The sequence below is a fragment of the Chlorocebus sabaeus genome, chromosome 20 (assembly GCF_047675955.1).
Source record: "Chlorocebus sabaeus isolate Y175 chromosome 20, mChlSab1.0.hap1, whole genome shotgun sequence".
NCBI classification, from domain to species: Eukaryota; Metazoa; Chordata; class Mammalia; order Primates; family Cercopithecidae; genus Chlorocebus; species Chlorocebus sabaeus.
Genome location: NC_132923.1, coordinates 113,497,584 through 113,511,952, shown reverse-complemented (window position 1 = coordinate 113,511,952; position 14,369 = coordinate 113,497,584). Strand labels below are relative to the sequence as shown.

At 48.7% G+C, this 14,369-nt stretch overlaps 1 protein-coding gene across 1 annotated transcript; it reads right to left on the bottom strand.

Moving 5' to 3' along the window:
- Positions 1-310: 310 nt before the first annotated feature.
- On the bottom strand, positions 311-1,892 carry ID3 (inhibitor of DNA binding 3). Its single transcript, XM_007980074.3, has 3 exons — positions 1,509-1,892; positions 1,315-1,399; positions 311-794 (listed from the first exon to the last, which is right to left on the bottom strand). The coding sequence occupies exons 1-2, from the start codon at positions 1,806-1,808 to the stop codon at positions 1,340-1,342; spliced, it is 360 nt and encodes a 119-aa protein (XP_007978265.1). The 5' UTR covers positions 1,809-1,892; the 3' UTR covers positions 311-794; positions 1,315-1,339.
- Positions 1,893-14,369: the final 12,477 nt, after the last annotated feature.

Genomic DNA, 14,369 nt, shown 5'->3' with positions numbered 1-14,369 from the left:
AAAACTCAGTTCTCAACTTGCCTGAGCCCCCAACTTGCTGGGTGAGCTTGCACCAGTCTCTCTGGTTTCCCTTCATCCAGGAAATAGCAGGGCAGAGTCCAGATCTTTTTTCTGCACCCATCACTCAACGGACATGGGACTCCCATCATGAACCCTTCTCTCCCCACCCCATCCCCTCTCAGCTGGGCAGTTTTTCATCTCTCTCTCATGGGAGTAAGCAAGTTCACTTTCCCAAAGCTCCCTAAATGCAGCCATGTGAGAGAAAGCATCATTAGTACTTAGTGGAGACGGGTGTCATCATATACACAAGTGTTTAAAAATCGTTTATTATGCAAAATGTTAACTTTTATAAAAAGTTTAATATACATCGCATTGTTACAGAAAGTCACCTTCCTGTAAAAAAGGTACAAAAACCTATATACTCTATTATAGAGTTCATAAATCAGGGCAACAGAACCTTTCTCCAAGGAGACCAGAAGACCAGCTCTGCCGCCGCCTTAGCATACTTTGGAGAGCAGCCACTCCTTCCACACCTCCAAGCTCTGAAAAGACAGTCCTTAAAACTTGGGGGTGGGGCAAGGGCAGGGTGACGTCGCCCAGCTGGTGGCCAGACCTAGTTCTGGCTCTTCAGGCCACACAAGTTCACAGTCCTTCGCTCCAGAGCACCAGGTTCAGCCTCCAGGAAGGGGTTTGGTGAAGTGGGCAGGGCGAAGTTGGGGCCCATCCATGCCGTCTGGCTTCCGGCAGGAGAGGTTCCCGGGGTCCCAGGCCGAACGGGCGCCAGCACCTGCGTTCTGGGCGGGGGAGGAAAGAAGACCAAGGAGCAGTCAGTTTCCGCCGAGCGCGCCGAGGCGGGGGCCGTCCGCAGACTGGTCGGCGCCAGGGAGGAAACTTGGTCTCTACCTCCAGCTGATAACTCCGCGCCCCACGCTGCCCCCACCCAGTTGGCGCCAAAGACCACAGGCGGAGCTTGCACTACCCCTCCCACTTGGAACTGACACTAGCTGGGAGGGGGCTGCCGAAGACACAGCTCCCTATACAACTCCCATCAGAGACTTATTATTTAGTCGGACCCGCGTCCACTTTCCCAGACCCTCGGCCACAGAGTGAGGGCAGGGGCGACGTGCGTTTAAGGCTGAAATGCACATCACATGGAAACTGACTCTGCCATTCATTTAATGCTACCATGGGCAAGTCACTTGTCCGTCTCTGGCCTCGATTTCCCTAAACCGAGGGAGTGGCAATCTTTAAAAAGGTCTGCCAACTCCAGGACTGGCCGTTTAAACCTCCCTCTCCAAGGGAGGAGATGCTCACCTGGAGGTGTCAGGACACGGCCGGGTCAGTGACAGAAGCTCCTTTTGTCGTTGGAGATGACAAGTTCCGGAGTGAGTTCGGCTGTCTGATAAAAGAGGAAAAGAGGGAAGAGTTACACAAGGCAATCTGGCGCTCCAAGGGGCTGGCAGCATCCTTGCCTGGGTGTTCAGCCCTGCTCCGGCTTCCAGGCTTACCTGGATGGGGAGATGAGGGCCGTCCGGGGGTCCTGGGACTGGCTCGGCCAGGACTACCTGCAGGTCGAGGATGTAGTCGATGACGCGTTGTAGGATTTCCACCTGGCTAAGCTGAGTGCCTCTCGGGACTCCAGGTACCAGTTCCCGCAGGCGGGAGTAGCAGTGGTTCATGTCGTCCAGCAGGCTCAGCGGCTCCTCGGCTGCCGGGCCCTTGCCTCGGCCCCGAGCGATGGCCAGACTGCGTTCAGACAGGCAGCACACTGCCTCGTAGCAGCCGCGCACCGGGCTCAGCGCCTTCATTGCTGGGGAGTGAGTCCAGAGGTGCCCAAAACGGGAAGAAAACCCAAAGAAATCCCCTCACAACGGCTTGCAATGCGCACACGCTCGCGGCCGCGGGACTTATAGAGCCCGCCTCGAAGGCACGCCCCTTTATTCAAAACGGCCCGCCTCGGCCACGCCCCTGCCGGCCCTGGGCGTTCACAGCCCGCTTAAATTGCAAACAGGCTTCCTCCGGCTGGTCTGACGCCGAAGACCGCGGAGCCGCGGATTCAAAGAATGAGGAAGCGCTGATACTGGGGCGAGGCGGGCCTCTTCGCCAGCAAGGATTTAAAAATCACTCAAAACCATTAACTTCAAGAATTTGCTTTTTCCTGGCAGCGCCCCAGATCTTTGAGCTTCCCTGCCCCCTGCCAGTCCGCCTTTAGCCCAACACTGGTTCGAACCCACAGCTCCTCCGAGGTCATAAATCCCTGAACAGCAAAGAAGCTCCCCCCTCCCTTTTTTTTTAAGCAAAAGATTTTTCAAGGGAAACTTGTAAGGAATTAGTGCCGCCTTGTTCCCCAATTTGCTGTTCGTCTGACCTCCAGACTCACTGGCGTCAGGAATTATCTTGTGACCAGAGGGAAAAAAAATTAATTGCGGTGAAGCTGAGGTTACAATGAAGAAAACAGATTTGCGCTAGGCGCTGAGATTGCAGGAGGAGGAGGGAAAGGGGGTTTGAGCAAAGAACACTATTTATTTGAGCAACAGGGGAAAAGAAGAAAGCCTGAGCCCATGCTTTTTGCATGGGGAAAAAAGGAGCCTGGAGCCTCTGCCCTGTGAACTCCATAACGAGCCAAATATATGCACAGTTGTGCTTTGTGAGTTCAATTAGAATTTTAGACAAGGTTTTAAATGTGGAGGCACAGATGGGACAATTCCTATATAAACCTTTTTAAGAGCCCCCCATTGGGTCAGCAAATTTGTTAACTTCCCCTCTCCTTACTTTCCACACACCTCTGTGCAGAAAACAATGGTAATTTCATTGCTCTATTGTCTGTCCCTTTCTCCTATGGAAGCGCAGGCCACCTGGACTTGATTATTCTTAGCCCTGCTGAAGTAGCTCCAGCTCCATCTGAAAGACCAGGAAAGGAACCAGAGGGCCGGCAAACTAAGTCCTGTATTGCAACAGGACACTGTGCTCAGTATTCTTTCTTTGCTTGTCTTCTTGTCACCTCCTTAGACATTTGGGAACCTGCACTTCCAAGATGCTGCTTTCCATTTTGGAAATGACCCAGTGGGATTCCAATAGTTACTTTCCTAATGAACCATTGGTGAATATATATGGAGTCCCTCCACATAAAACAGTGGTTCCTGCGTTCAAGCACCCCACAATTTGGGGAGAGAAGATTAACACAGAAAACAAGAGTTCAATAATGTGTGGCACTGATTAACAGGACAAGGGGAGCTCAGAGCCAAATAGAGTCTCAAAACAGTTAAAAAGGGTACTGGGAATTGAGAGCCCTGGGTTCGTAGTACTAGCCCTGACAATAATTTGTCATGTAATCTTGAACAAGCCCAGGTACCCTGGCTTTAATTGCCTTGTGAGTAAAATAGAAGATGGTGCTAAGTGATTATTTTAAATCCTTTTCAACTGCAGAAGTCCAAGACTGTGTGAAATTTGGATAGGTAGGTGAAGGCTGCTGAGGCACCCAAGGAGGGCATTTAAGACACATCCAATGTTACACTACAAGTAATAGCAGAGCCAGTCTTGAAGCCTTGTTCTTTTCCATCAAACCACAGGGCTCTGTGGCCCAAGAAAGATTTCTTCCTGGAATGTTTTTTTCAAGGACAGGCTCTTTAGTATAAGAAAAGAGGAAGAAAATAACCTGTGAGTGGGCAAGTCAGTCTTTATGTGCTACAGCAGTCGAGTGCCAGCTATTTGATCAGGAAAGGCAAAATAGTGGCTGTAGGAACTCCTGAATAACCAAGAGAAGATTCTTCTTTTCCTATCTTGCAGACTTCTGTGACAAAATGGTCAAGTCCAGGGGGTTCTAGAAAAATCATGGTCCAGGCAGATTTCTGTGCAAATGTCCATTCTTCTTCTAAACTAATTGTGTGAACTTTGGCTAAGTTATCCCTGGGTGCTTCTATTTTCCCATCTGTAAAATGGAACTAATTGGGTCTACTCATTCATTCATTTGATAATTATTGAATGCTTTTTCTTTGCAAAGCACCTGATGTGCTCACTCCATCTGATCTTAAGTCTTCTTACTGCCTGGGGGGCCCAGCATGGGCCAGTTGTGTGGAAGGTGCTCAGTCTACCCAGGTTCTCCTTCCTTCTTTTCCTTGCTCCACTACTACAGCTGATGCCTCAGGCTTGTATAGTGGTTTAGGTTTGCAAAGCACTTTCGCATTTATTATTTCCCAGGATGCTTCCAGGCTGAAATGCCCATGGGCTGTGTGACATAAGGCAGAAGGATGCCGTGGGATTAGCAAGCAAAATTCTGTTCTGTGCATGCCAATAATTTGCAGTGTGCCCTTGGACGAATTTCCTCCCTTCCTGGGCTTCATTTTCTCTTAAAAGAAAGAAAGAAAGAAAAAAGATGGTAGGAGGAGGCTGGGAGGAAGCAAGTGATCTTTAAGGGTCCTCTCTAGACGAAGATTCTAATTCTGAAAGAAGCAGGTTATGGTTAGGAACCCTGAATAGAGTTTAAACCCAAGAGACTTCTTTTTCCCCATAGCAGACTGGACAGGCTAGCTCAGGCCTTCTGCAACTTGTTTAGCGGTGGTGGGGCCTCAGCCTCTTATTCCAAATGCCTCTGAACTTTCTGTTCCCAGTTCTGCTCCTTTTACCAGCTTTTTCCCCCCTCTTGCATTTTTTATTTTTATGAAAGGATGTCATTAAGGCTTTTGTCTGCGCTGTTTTTGTTTCAGAACTTTTCTCACAATCCTATTTTTTGTTGAGGAATCCGCTCCTTTGCCCAGCTGTGGGTCCCGGTCCCACAGCTGTGTTGATCTAAGACTCAGCCCCAGACAGCCTGGCGCCAGGGTGGGACGTCATGCGTTCACACAGGGATGCGTGTCCCAGGCAACCTTTCCTCGGGCAGTCACCGGCCGGCGACTGTCTCCCCCACCAATGAGCGCGGGACACCCGAGAAAGGGGCGGGGTCTGCACCGCCCCAACCGCGAGCGGCTTGTGAATTGCAGATGCTGAGAACTTGATAATGTTCCTTCAATTGGGGCCCTTTAAAGTTTTTTTTTTCTTTCTCTTCTAGTTATTTCTTTTCTTTTGTCTATTCCCTTTCTTCCTTTATCTATATATGTGTATAATTTTTTTCTTCTTTTTTCTAACTATCTCCTCCCAGTGTCAGGAATCATTTTGTAAGCATTTCCAGGAACTGAATCTTCCTCTGCCAAAATTTAAAAAAAAAAAAAAAATTCAATGTTGTGCTCTCTGATTTTTTTTTTTTTTTTTTTTTTGAAGAGTTGGCAGAACTCTTTAAGTTATACTGTTTTGTATTTTAAAAAATTTTAAGTGCTGGTAGTGGGATCCCTGAATTATTGATTTCAAAATCAAAGTAATGATGGCAAGGATTGCAGATGTCTTTTTGTCTAAACTGGACCTCTATTTATTATCTATCTATTGATCGATCATCTTTTTCCCATTTATGTTCTAGACATGGGGATCATGGGGACCTCAGAAACTTGCTCAAGTTTACTTGGGATGTCAGTAGCTGGCCTGTGGCCAGAACCCAGACCTCCTCTCATTTGACTCTGTGTCCACTCTGCCTTCTCTTTTTTTTTCTTTTCTTTTCTTTTTTTTGAGACGGAGTCTCACTCTGTCGCCCAAGATGGAGTGCAGTGGCGTGATCTCAGCTCACTGCAACCTCCACCTCCTGGGTTCAAACGATTCTTCTGCCTCAGTCTCCCGTGTAGCTGGGACTACAGGCACAAGCCACCACACCTGGCTAATTTTTGTATTTTCAGTAGAGACAGGGTTTCACCATATTGGTCAGGCTGGTCTCGAACTCCTGACCTCATGATCTACCCAACTCCGTCTCCCAAAGTGCTGGGATTACAGGTGTGAGCCACTGCACCCTGCCTGTCCCCCTAACTCTTAATAGCATTAGGATGGTCTGCTGTGGTCTCAGAACATTCCCAAATGCCACATTTCATAATATGTACCTCCTTGCTCATAAGTGCCTAGAAGGTGTGGTGAGGACTTTGCAGTCACACACATAGAGCATCCCTTCTCCTTCTCCTCCCCTCAGAGAGTCTGGAGCCCAAAGTATTGCTTGAGATTCAGGTGATACAAGGAAAGCACAGGGATTCAGAATCAAGACCAGGCTCAATCCTTGCCCAGACTACTACTACCTTCACTCTACCTCAGCTGTCTCTTCTGTTAAATTAGGAGGAAAATACCATCCATCTACCTCGCAGCTGGGAGAGTCAAAGGGGACAAGGGATAGAAAATGGTGTAGGAACCAATTAGTTATTTTTAATCTGCTATAATGTGATATAGCCCCTGTTGAGTGGGATAGGTGGTACCAGGTGAGTTGAATGGTTCCTGCTGAGGCTGTTGTCAGGAATGTGAGGAGCATCAGGATCTAAGGCATGAGCCCTTACAGGGGTGGGGATTTCAAAGTCCTCCAGGATGAGCTACTCTTTAGCTCAGAAGCACTCAGCGCCACCACCACTGTCATCATTCATTGAGTTCTGTTTGCCAAGTCTTGCTTGCCTTCTCACACATTTTCCCATTGATCCCTTTTATAGACAAAGAGACAGTGGCTCAGAAAGGTGAATGTGCTTGCCCAAGGTCACACAGCTAGATAAGTGGCAGGTCCAAGATTTGCACCCAGGTCTGCCCGTCTCCCAAAGCCTGTATCCTCCTGCACCTATGCTTTTCCTTCTGCCCTCACAAAGGAACTCCTGGGAAGGTAGCTTGGGCCTGAGAGGCTTTTATTCTACCAGTTAGGGAAAACTAAAGGCAGATCCATTAGGTAGGCAGACAGACACTGAAGTGTTGGGGTACTAAGGGAAAACATTGTTTTCTATGCAGAGACACTCAGCAAGCATTGGAATTTGTTGGAAATCTAAAGCTTTTCCTCCCTCAAAGACCTTCCTCTTGTCCATACTTATGTTTTAGGAGATGTTTATTTTTTATTTTATTTTTTTTTTTTGAGATAGAGTCTCACTCTGTCGCCCAGGCTGGAGTGCAATGGCACAATCTCCGCTCACTGCAATCTCCGCCTCCTGGGTTCTAAGCTATTCTCCTGCCTCATCCTCCAGAGTAGCTGGGATTACAGGCGCAAGCCACCACTCCCAGGCTAACTCCAGGCTGGTCTCAAATTCCTGAGAAGTGATCCACCCACCTTGGCCTCCCAAAGTGCTGGGATTTCAGGTGAGAGCCACTGTGCCCAGCCAGATTATTCTTAAAGTAACTACTCCTGTTTTTAGGAGTCAGCTTTAGAGTTGAGCTCTCTCTTCTAACCCAAAGTCAGCCTAGCTTCAATCAGCCACACCACCCTGAAATTAACTTACCCCTTACTTCAGTAGGTAGGCAGTAACTATAGAATGCCCACAGACCATCTGGGATTGAGGGCTGAGCACCCACAGGGAAACAGGAAGGACATTTATTTTCTGAGGGACTGTCATGTGTTCAAGGTTTCATAACTTCTATTTTAATAATTGGCCCTCGAGTTTTTGGCGGTTATTATCATGATCATTTTCTCCACAAAAATACTGAAATTCAGCTGGGCATGGTGGCTCACATCTGTAATCTCAGCACTTTGGGAGGCTGAGGTGGGTGGATCACCTGAGGTCAGGAGTTCAGGACCAGCCTGGCCAACATGATGAAACTCCATCTCTACTAAAAATACAAAAATTAGCCGGGTGTGGTGGCAGGTGCCTGTAATCCCAGCTACTCAGGAGGCTGAGGCAGGAGAATTGCTTGAAACCAGGAGGCGGAGGTTGCAGTGAGCCGAGATCATGCCACTGCACTCCAGCCTGGGCAACAGAGCAAGACTCCGTCTCAAAACAAAACAAAACAAAACACAAAAAACTGAAGTTCAAAGACATTTGTCCACACAGCTGACGGCGAAGAGGAGAAAACAATCAGGATTTGAACCCAGGCCTATGGCTCAAACATTGATACACACAAAGAGATATTCAAGCTGCTCACAGTGTCCAGAAACAAAAGGACCGGTTCCCTCATCTTTGCACTTCTAGGCTAATGAGGACAGAGACAGCCTTTGCCTCATTTCTCTGTTAAAGGGAAAGTTTGAAACTTCTAGACTTTGGAGAGCATCAGTAGGTTATGTAGGAATTTAACTCAGACTTAACAAACAGCAAAAGAAAAAGAATTATGAACTCTTACAATGCAGTTTCACTACTTTCAAAGCAATTTCATTCACAGTTTCATTGAACACTCCCTACCACCTTATGGGACTCGCCTGCTTCATAATCAAGTCTTATTTGTCTCCCTGGAGTCAGTATCCTTCACAGTGCCTGGCATCGAGTAGGTACTTAGTAAAGGTGTACTGAATTAAGTTCCACCCCATTAATTGCTTTTGGGAGACAACTTAGAGGGGGGATTTGAGACTCAGATGCAAGCTGTGCTGGATGACTCTGATTCTACGACTCCCAGGCATAATGTTCTTTGCTGTAGACAGATGCTGATGGTTGGATTTGGGACCCCACTAATGGGAGTTCAGGAAAGGCCTTAGAATGATGGGGTCCAAGGTAAGAAAAGATGAAGCCCAAAAAAGGCCTTGAAAAGCAATATTCACCCTGCCCAAATGTGTTGGCCTAGGTCTCAGCAGTAGTTCCAACAGTTGAGAGAGTAGAGAGGTTGGGAAGGGAGGGATGTGGCCTGGGGACAGAGCTGACCCTCCCTGAGAGGAAAGGGCTTCCCTGCCCCTAACCCAGCCAGAGCTCTGCAGTGAGCTAGAGATGCAGGGATGCTAGAAAGCAGAGGCAGGGGCTGCAGCTCAGAGAGAGCCTCCTGCTGGCCACAGCTATCCCTGAGTGTAATCAAGTGGCCCAAGCTTCTGCAGGCTTAGTAGGATCTTTTGCAGAGTGCCAGTCATGAACCAGACATTTTACATGTATTATCTCCCTCAATCCTCATATCAGTTGAGGCTCAGAGAGGTGAAGTGACTTGCCTAAGATCACACAGCAACTGGGAGGCAGAACAGGGTCCAGAGTTTATGGTTTACAGCACGAGCCACCAATTGGAGGGAGAAAGGAATCAAATGCTGGAGAATGGGAACTGTCTTAATAAGAAACTGGGGGCCGGGCATGGTGGCTCACGCCTGTAATCCTAGCACTTTGGGAGGCTGAGGTAGGCAGATCACTTGAGATCAGGAGTTCGAGACCAGCCTGGCCAACATGGTGAAACCCCATCTCTACTAGAAATACAGAAGTTCACTGGACGTGGTGGCTCATGCCTGTAATTCTAGCTACTCAGGAGACTGAGGCAGGAGAATCACTTGAACCCGGGCAGCAGAGGTTGCAGTGAGCTGAGATCATGCCACTGCACTCCAGCCTGGGTGACAGAGTGACTTCGTCTCAAAACAAAACAAACAAAAGGGATGGAAGAAGAAGAAAACACGTATTTGACATGGATTTTGTTTCACAGAACTTTATGGTGTCAGGCAATGTGTGTATGTGTGTATCAGTTTCTTTCTTTCTTTTTTTTTTTTTTTTTTTTGATACAAAGTCCCACTCTACTGCCCAGGCTGGAGTGCAGTGGCTGCAATATTGGCTCACTGCAGCCTCCAACTTTCGGATTCAAGGAATTCTCCTACCTCAGCCTCCTGAGTAGCTGGGATTACAGGCCTGCGCCACCACGCCCAGCTAGTTTTTGTATTTTTTGTAAAGACGGTGTTTCGCCATATTGGCCAGCCTGGTCTCAAACTCCTGACCTCAAGTGATCCGCCCGCCTCAGCCTCCCAAAGTGCGGGGATCACAGGCGTGAACCACCGCGCCCGGCCTCAGTTTCTGAGTGTATTCCTCCCCGAGAATGTGCTGTCCTCCCTTGTCTGGGTGTGGGGCTCTCCTTGAGGGCTGTGCGCGGGGTGAGCGCATGTGTCTTCCTCCCTGGGTGTTTCAGCCTGTTGTGTGCGATGTGTCTCCGGGTCTAGTGTAGGATCTTCCTTGGGTGTGCGGCTGTCTATGCGCGTGCTTCAATGTATGTCCATCTTCACCCAATCTCCTGGCCAGGTGCAGAACAGGGCCAAGAGGACAATGGTCTCGAGCGCCCGGGTGGCCTTTTCCTCCACTCCCTCACCCACCGCGACCCTCCCCTCCTGCACCCCGCGCCCTGGCTGCCCCCTCTCTGGCCCTGCCCGACCTTCCGCGGCCCTCCCTGCCCGCGCCCTTGCGGCCCCACCCCGACCCGCCCCGCCCGCGCCCCGCGCCCGGCGGCCCCCTCCCCCGGCGATCCCGGGCGCGCAGCTGCGGGACACACAATCGCCGGCGCCCCCTCCCCGCCCCCCCGCGCAGCCCCTAGTCCAACAAAAGCCGCTTTCTTTCCCCACAACAGATTAAAGACCAGGAGGGGGTGAAAAATAGCTTCTCCAGCCACTGGCGGGGGAGGGGCGCGGGAAAAGCTGGGGCTTTGGGGACTCTTTGATAGCGAGTGTGTGGGAAACCCGGGGGAATGTGGCTGCTCGGACCGCCGCAGCGGGGCCAGGCGCCGGGAGGAGGGCCCGCACCTCCCCCGCTGGGACCCCCGGGACCTCCCGGACCCCCACGGCCCCGGCGTCCCCACGCCCCAGGCCGCCCGCGCCCTGCACGCCGCCTCCCTCCCGCTGAGCGTCTCCTGCGCGCCCGGGTCTTCCATCGCGCCCTGCTTTTCCTCCCCTAGTCAATTTCCTCACATTCTAATTTCCCTACCTTCTTCCCACTTTCCCTTCCAACTCTCCTTTTCGCGAGTCCCCTTTTCTCGTCCTCCACCTCTTTCTCTATGTCTTTTGCTCAGGTCTATTCTCCTTATCTCCCTCCCCGGGTCTTTATCTTGATGTATACATTCTTTTTTTTCTCTTTGTCTGGAACACACTCTGTGCCTCTTTGTTTCTGTGTCTCTTGCTATTTCTTGGTGGCTTTCCTGGGTTGGGTCGGAGGGATGGTGGATTTAGCACCGTCGCTGTCGCCCTTTCTCCTGCCCATCTGGAAGGGCTGGGAAGAGCAAGCCAGGGTGTGGGCAGTTTGTTTAAATGTCCCTCTCCCGCCACACACGTGTGAGTGCAGGTGGGCGCTGGGCAGGGAAGTCTGGGGAGCCCAGGAAGACACAGGGAGGAGCTGTGGGGAGGCCTAGCCAGCTAGACCAGGATGGAGCAGGGATGGGGGACTCGTGGAAGCCTCCAAGGGTTTGGAATTATTTTTGGCCCAGTATAATTCAGTCTCTGAAAGGAATTCCTGGCCCAGGACCGGATGGTGGCCTTGGGACCCTGATGGGAAATGGGTTGGGTCTCCTGGCCCCCTCCTCTCTAGTCCTTGGGACAAGCTAGTGGGAGGAAGGGGGCTGGTTCAAGACAAAGGGCTTCCAGGTGGCTGAGGAAGGAGGCCTTCCATGTGAAGACAGTGTGGTACAGTGGGGAACTCAGCCTGATCTGATTTGTTCCAAATGCGTTGCTTATATTAATGAATCTGCTTTCATATTTTGTGTTTATGAAAGACAAGCGTTCAGTCAGGATTTCTGATTAGCATGCTTCATTACCATGCAGAGCTGGTCTAATTCAAAGAACAAAGACACCCCAGCCAAAGATACCCTAGACAGATTCTCGAACAGAGATACCCCAATTCCAGCTAAAGACATCCCCAGACAGACCCCAAAAGCTCTTGGTGTTTTTTCAGTAGTCTGTGCAGCAAAATCCCATGGAAGAAGAGCACAGGCTTTGCAGTCAGACAGCTTGGGTTTGAATCCTGACTCTGCCAGTGTCCAGCTGCGACCTTGGGGAGGCCACACCCTCCCTCAGTTTTCTTATCTGGAAAAAAGAAATATTCATGATATCCACCCCCACAGAATTGTGGTATTATATCAGATAACAGATACAAAAATTTAAGAAGTAGGTGCTCAATAACAGGATGTTGATGCTTTATACGATTGCTGTCCAATAGAACAATAATGCAAGCCACAAATGTAATTTAAAATTTTCCAGCTATATTTAAAAAAGCAAGGACAGTGAAATTAATTTTTTTTTTTTTTTTTTTTTTTGAGATAGGGTCTTGCTCTGTTGCCTAGGCTAGAGTGCAGTGGTGTGATCATGTTCAAACTGCAGCCTCGATGTCCTGGGTTCAAGCCATCCTCCCACCTCAGTCTCCTGAGTAACTGGGACCACAGATGCATGCCACCAAGCCTGGCTAATTTTTAAATTATTTGTAGAGACAGATTCTCACTATGTTGCCCAGGCTGGTCTTGAACTTCTGGACTCAAGCTATCCTCCCACCTCAGCCTCTCAAAGTGTCGGGATTACAGGTGTGAGCCACTGTATCTGGCCTTAAAATTAATTTCAGTAATATATTTTACCTAATCCAATATATTCAAAACATTATTTCAACATGTAATGAACACAGAAAAACTATTATTCCTACATTATTTTTTATACTTTGTCATCAAAATCTGGTGTCTATAATTCAGTACATCTCAGTTTGAACTAGATACATTTCAAATGCTCTGTAGCCACACATAGCTAGTGGCTACCAATTGGAAAACTCTGGGACTCCAGATGTGTCCCACCACACCTGGCTAATTTTTTTTTAAAAATTGTGTAGAGATGAGGTCTTGCTGTGTTTCCCAGGCTGGTCTCAAACTCTTTGCCTCAAGCAGTCCTACTACCTCAGCCTCCCAAAGGAATTACAGGCATGAGCCACCATGCCCAGCCCAGATGAGATTTTGGTACATGAAGACAGGGCAGGAGAAAGACTGGAGGGAAGAGGGCAGAGAATGGTATGAACAAAGCTGCTCAGGTGCAGATCACTTGATTGGGCAGGAGCGAGGAGGTGGAGAGGTGCAGGCCAGGATTGTAGAAGTAGATGGAGGTGCGATATCTGGAGAGCTTTGAATGCCAGGCTAAAGAGTACAAATAATGTAAGCATACTTCCAGGGAAAAAAAAGAATTTGGTCACTTTCTTCAGAGTGACTATGGTTATGAGATCCACTTTATTCAGAATAGGGAAGAAGGCAGCCGTTCTCTGGGTACTGTAACTTCCTGTTTCTATTGAAACCTGTTGGTGCTAACTATCATTTACTGAGGATTTACTATGACCAGGCGCTATACTAAGCACTTTGTGTTGGTAATCTTGTTTAATTATCTCAACAAACCCTCATATGCTGCTGATGGGAAGGTAAAACTTTGGAAAACAGCTTGGCCGTTTTTAAAAAGTTAAATATCGGCCGGGTGTGACGGCTCATGCCTGTAATCCCAGCACTTTGGGAGGCCGAGGCGGGCGGATCACCTGAGGTCGGGAGTTCGAGACCAGCCTGACCAACATGGAAAAACCTCATCTTCCATGGGAAGAACACCCACCGGGTGTCGTGGCACATGCCTGCGATCCCACTGTAATCCCAGCTATTCGGGAGGCTGAGGCAGGAGAATCGCTTGAACCCGGGAGGTAGAGGGTTGCAGTGAACTGAGATCATTCCATTGCACTCCAGCCTGGGCAACAAGAGTGAAACTCCATCTCAAAAAAAAAAAAAAAGTTAAACATCAATTTATCATATGACCTAGCAGTTCTCCTAGATGTCTACCCAAGACAAATGAAAACATGTCTACCCAGAAACTCGTACAGGGATGTTCACAGCAGCATTGTTCATGATAGCCAAAAAGTGGAAATGACTCAAATAGCCATCAACTGATGAATGGATCAACAAAATGTAGGCCGGGTGCGGTGGCTCACACCTGTAATCCCAGCACTTTGGGAGGCAGAGGTGGGTGGATCACGAGGTTAGGAGTTCGAGACCAGCCTGGCCAATGTGGTGAAACCCCGTCTCTACTAAAAATACAAAAATTATCTGGGTGTGGTGATGTGCGCCTGTAATCCCAGCTACTCAGGAGGCTGAGGCAGGAGAATGGCATGAACCCGGGAGGCAGTGCTTGCAGTGAGTGGAGATCGCGCCACTGCACTCCAGCGTGGGTGACAGAGTGAGACTTTGTCTCAAAAAAAAAAAAAAGTGTATATTCATACAAAGGAATATTATTCAGCTATAAAAAAGAAATGAACTACTAATCTACGCAATAAATAGATGGACCTCAAAAATATGCTTACATGAAAGGAGCAAGACACAAAGGACCACATACTGTGCAGTTCCATTTATGTGAAATTTCTAAAAGAGGCAAATTTATACAGACAGAAAGTAGATTAATGGTTGCCTGGGACTGGGGGACAGAAGGGGAGTGACTGCTAATGGATACAGGGTTTTTTGCAGGGGTGATGAAAGTATTCTAGAATTGATGTGATGGTTGAACAACTCTGTAAATGTGCTGAAAAGCATTGAATTATATACGTAAAAATGGGTGAATTTTCTAGTATGTAAATTAAAAATTCTCCCAGCAACTTTTTTTTTGGAGACAGGGTCTTGCTCTGTTGCCTGGGCTG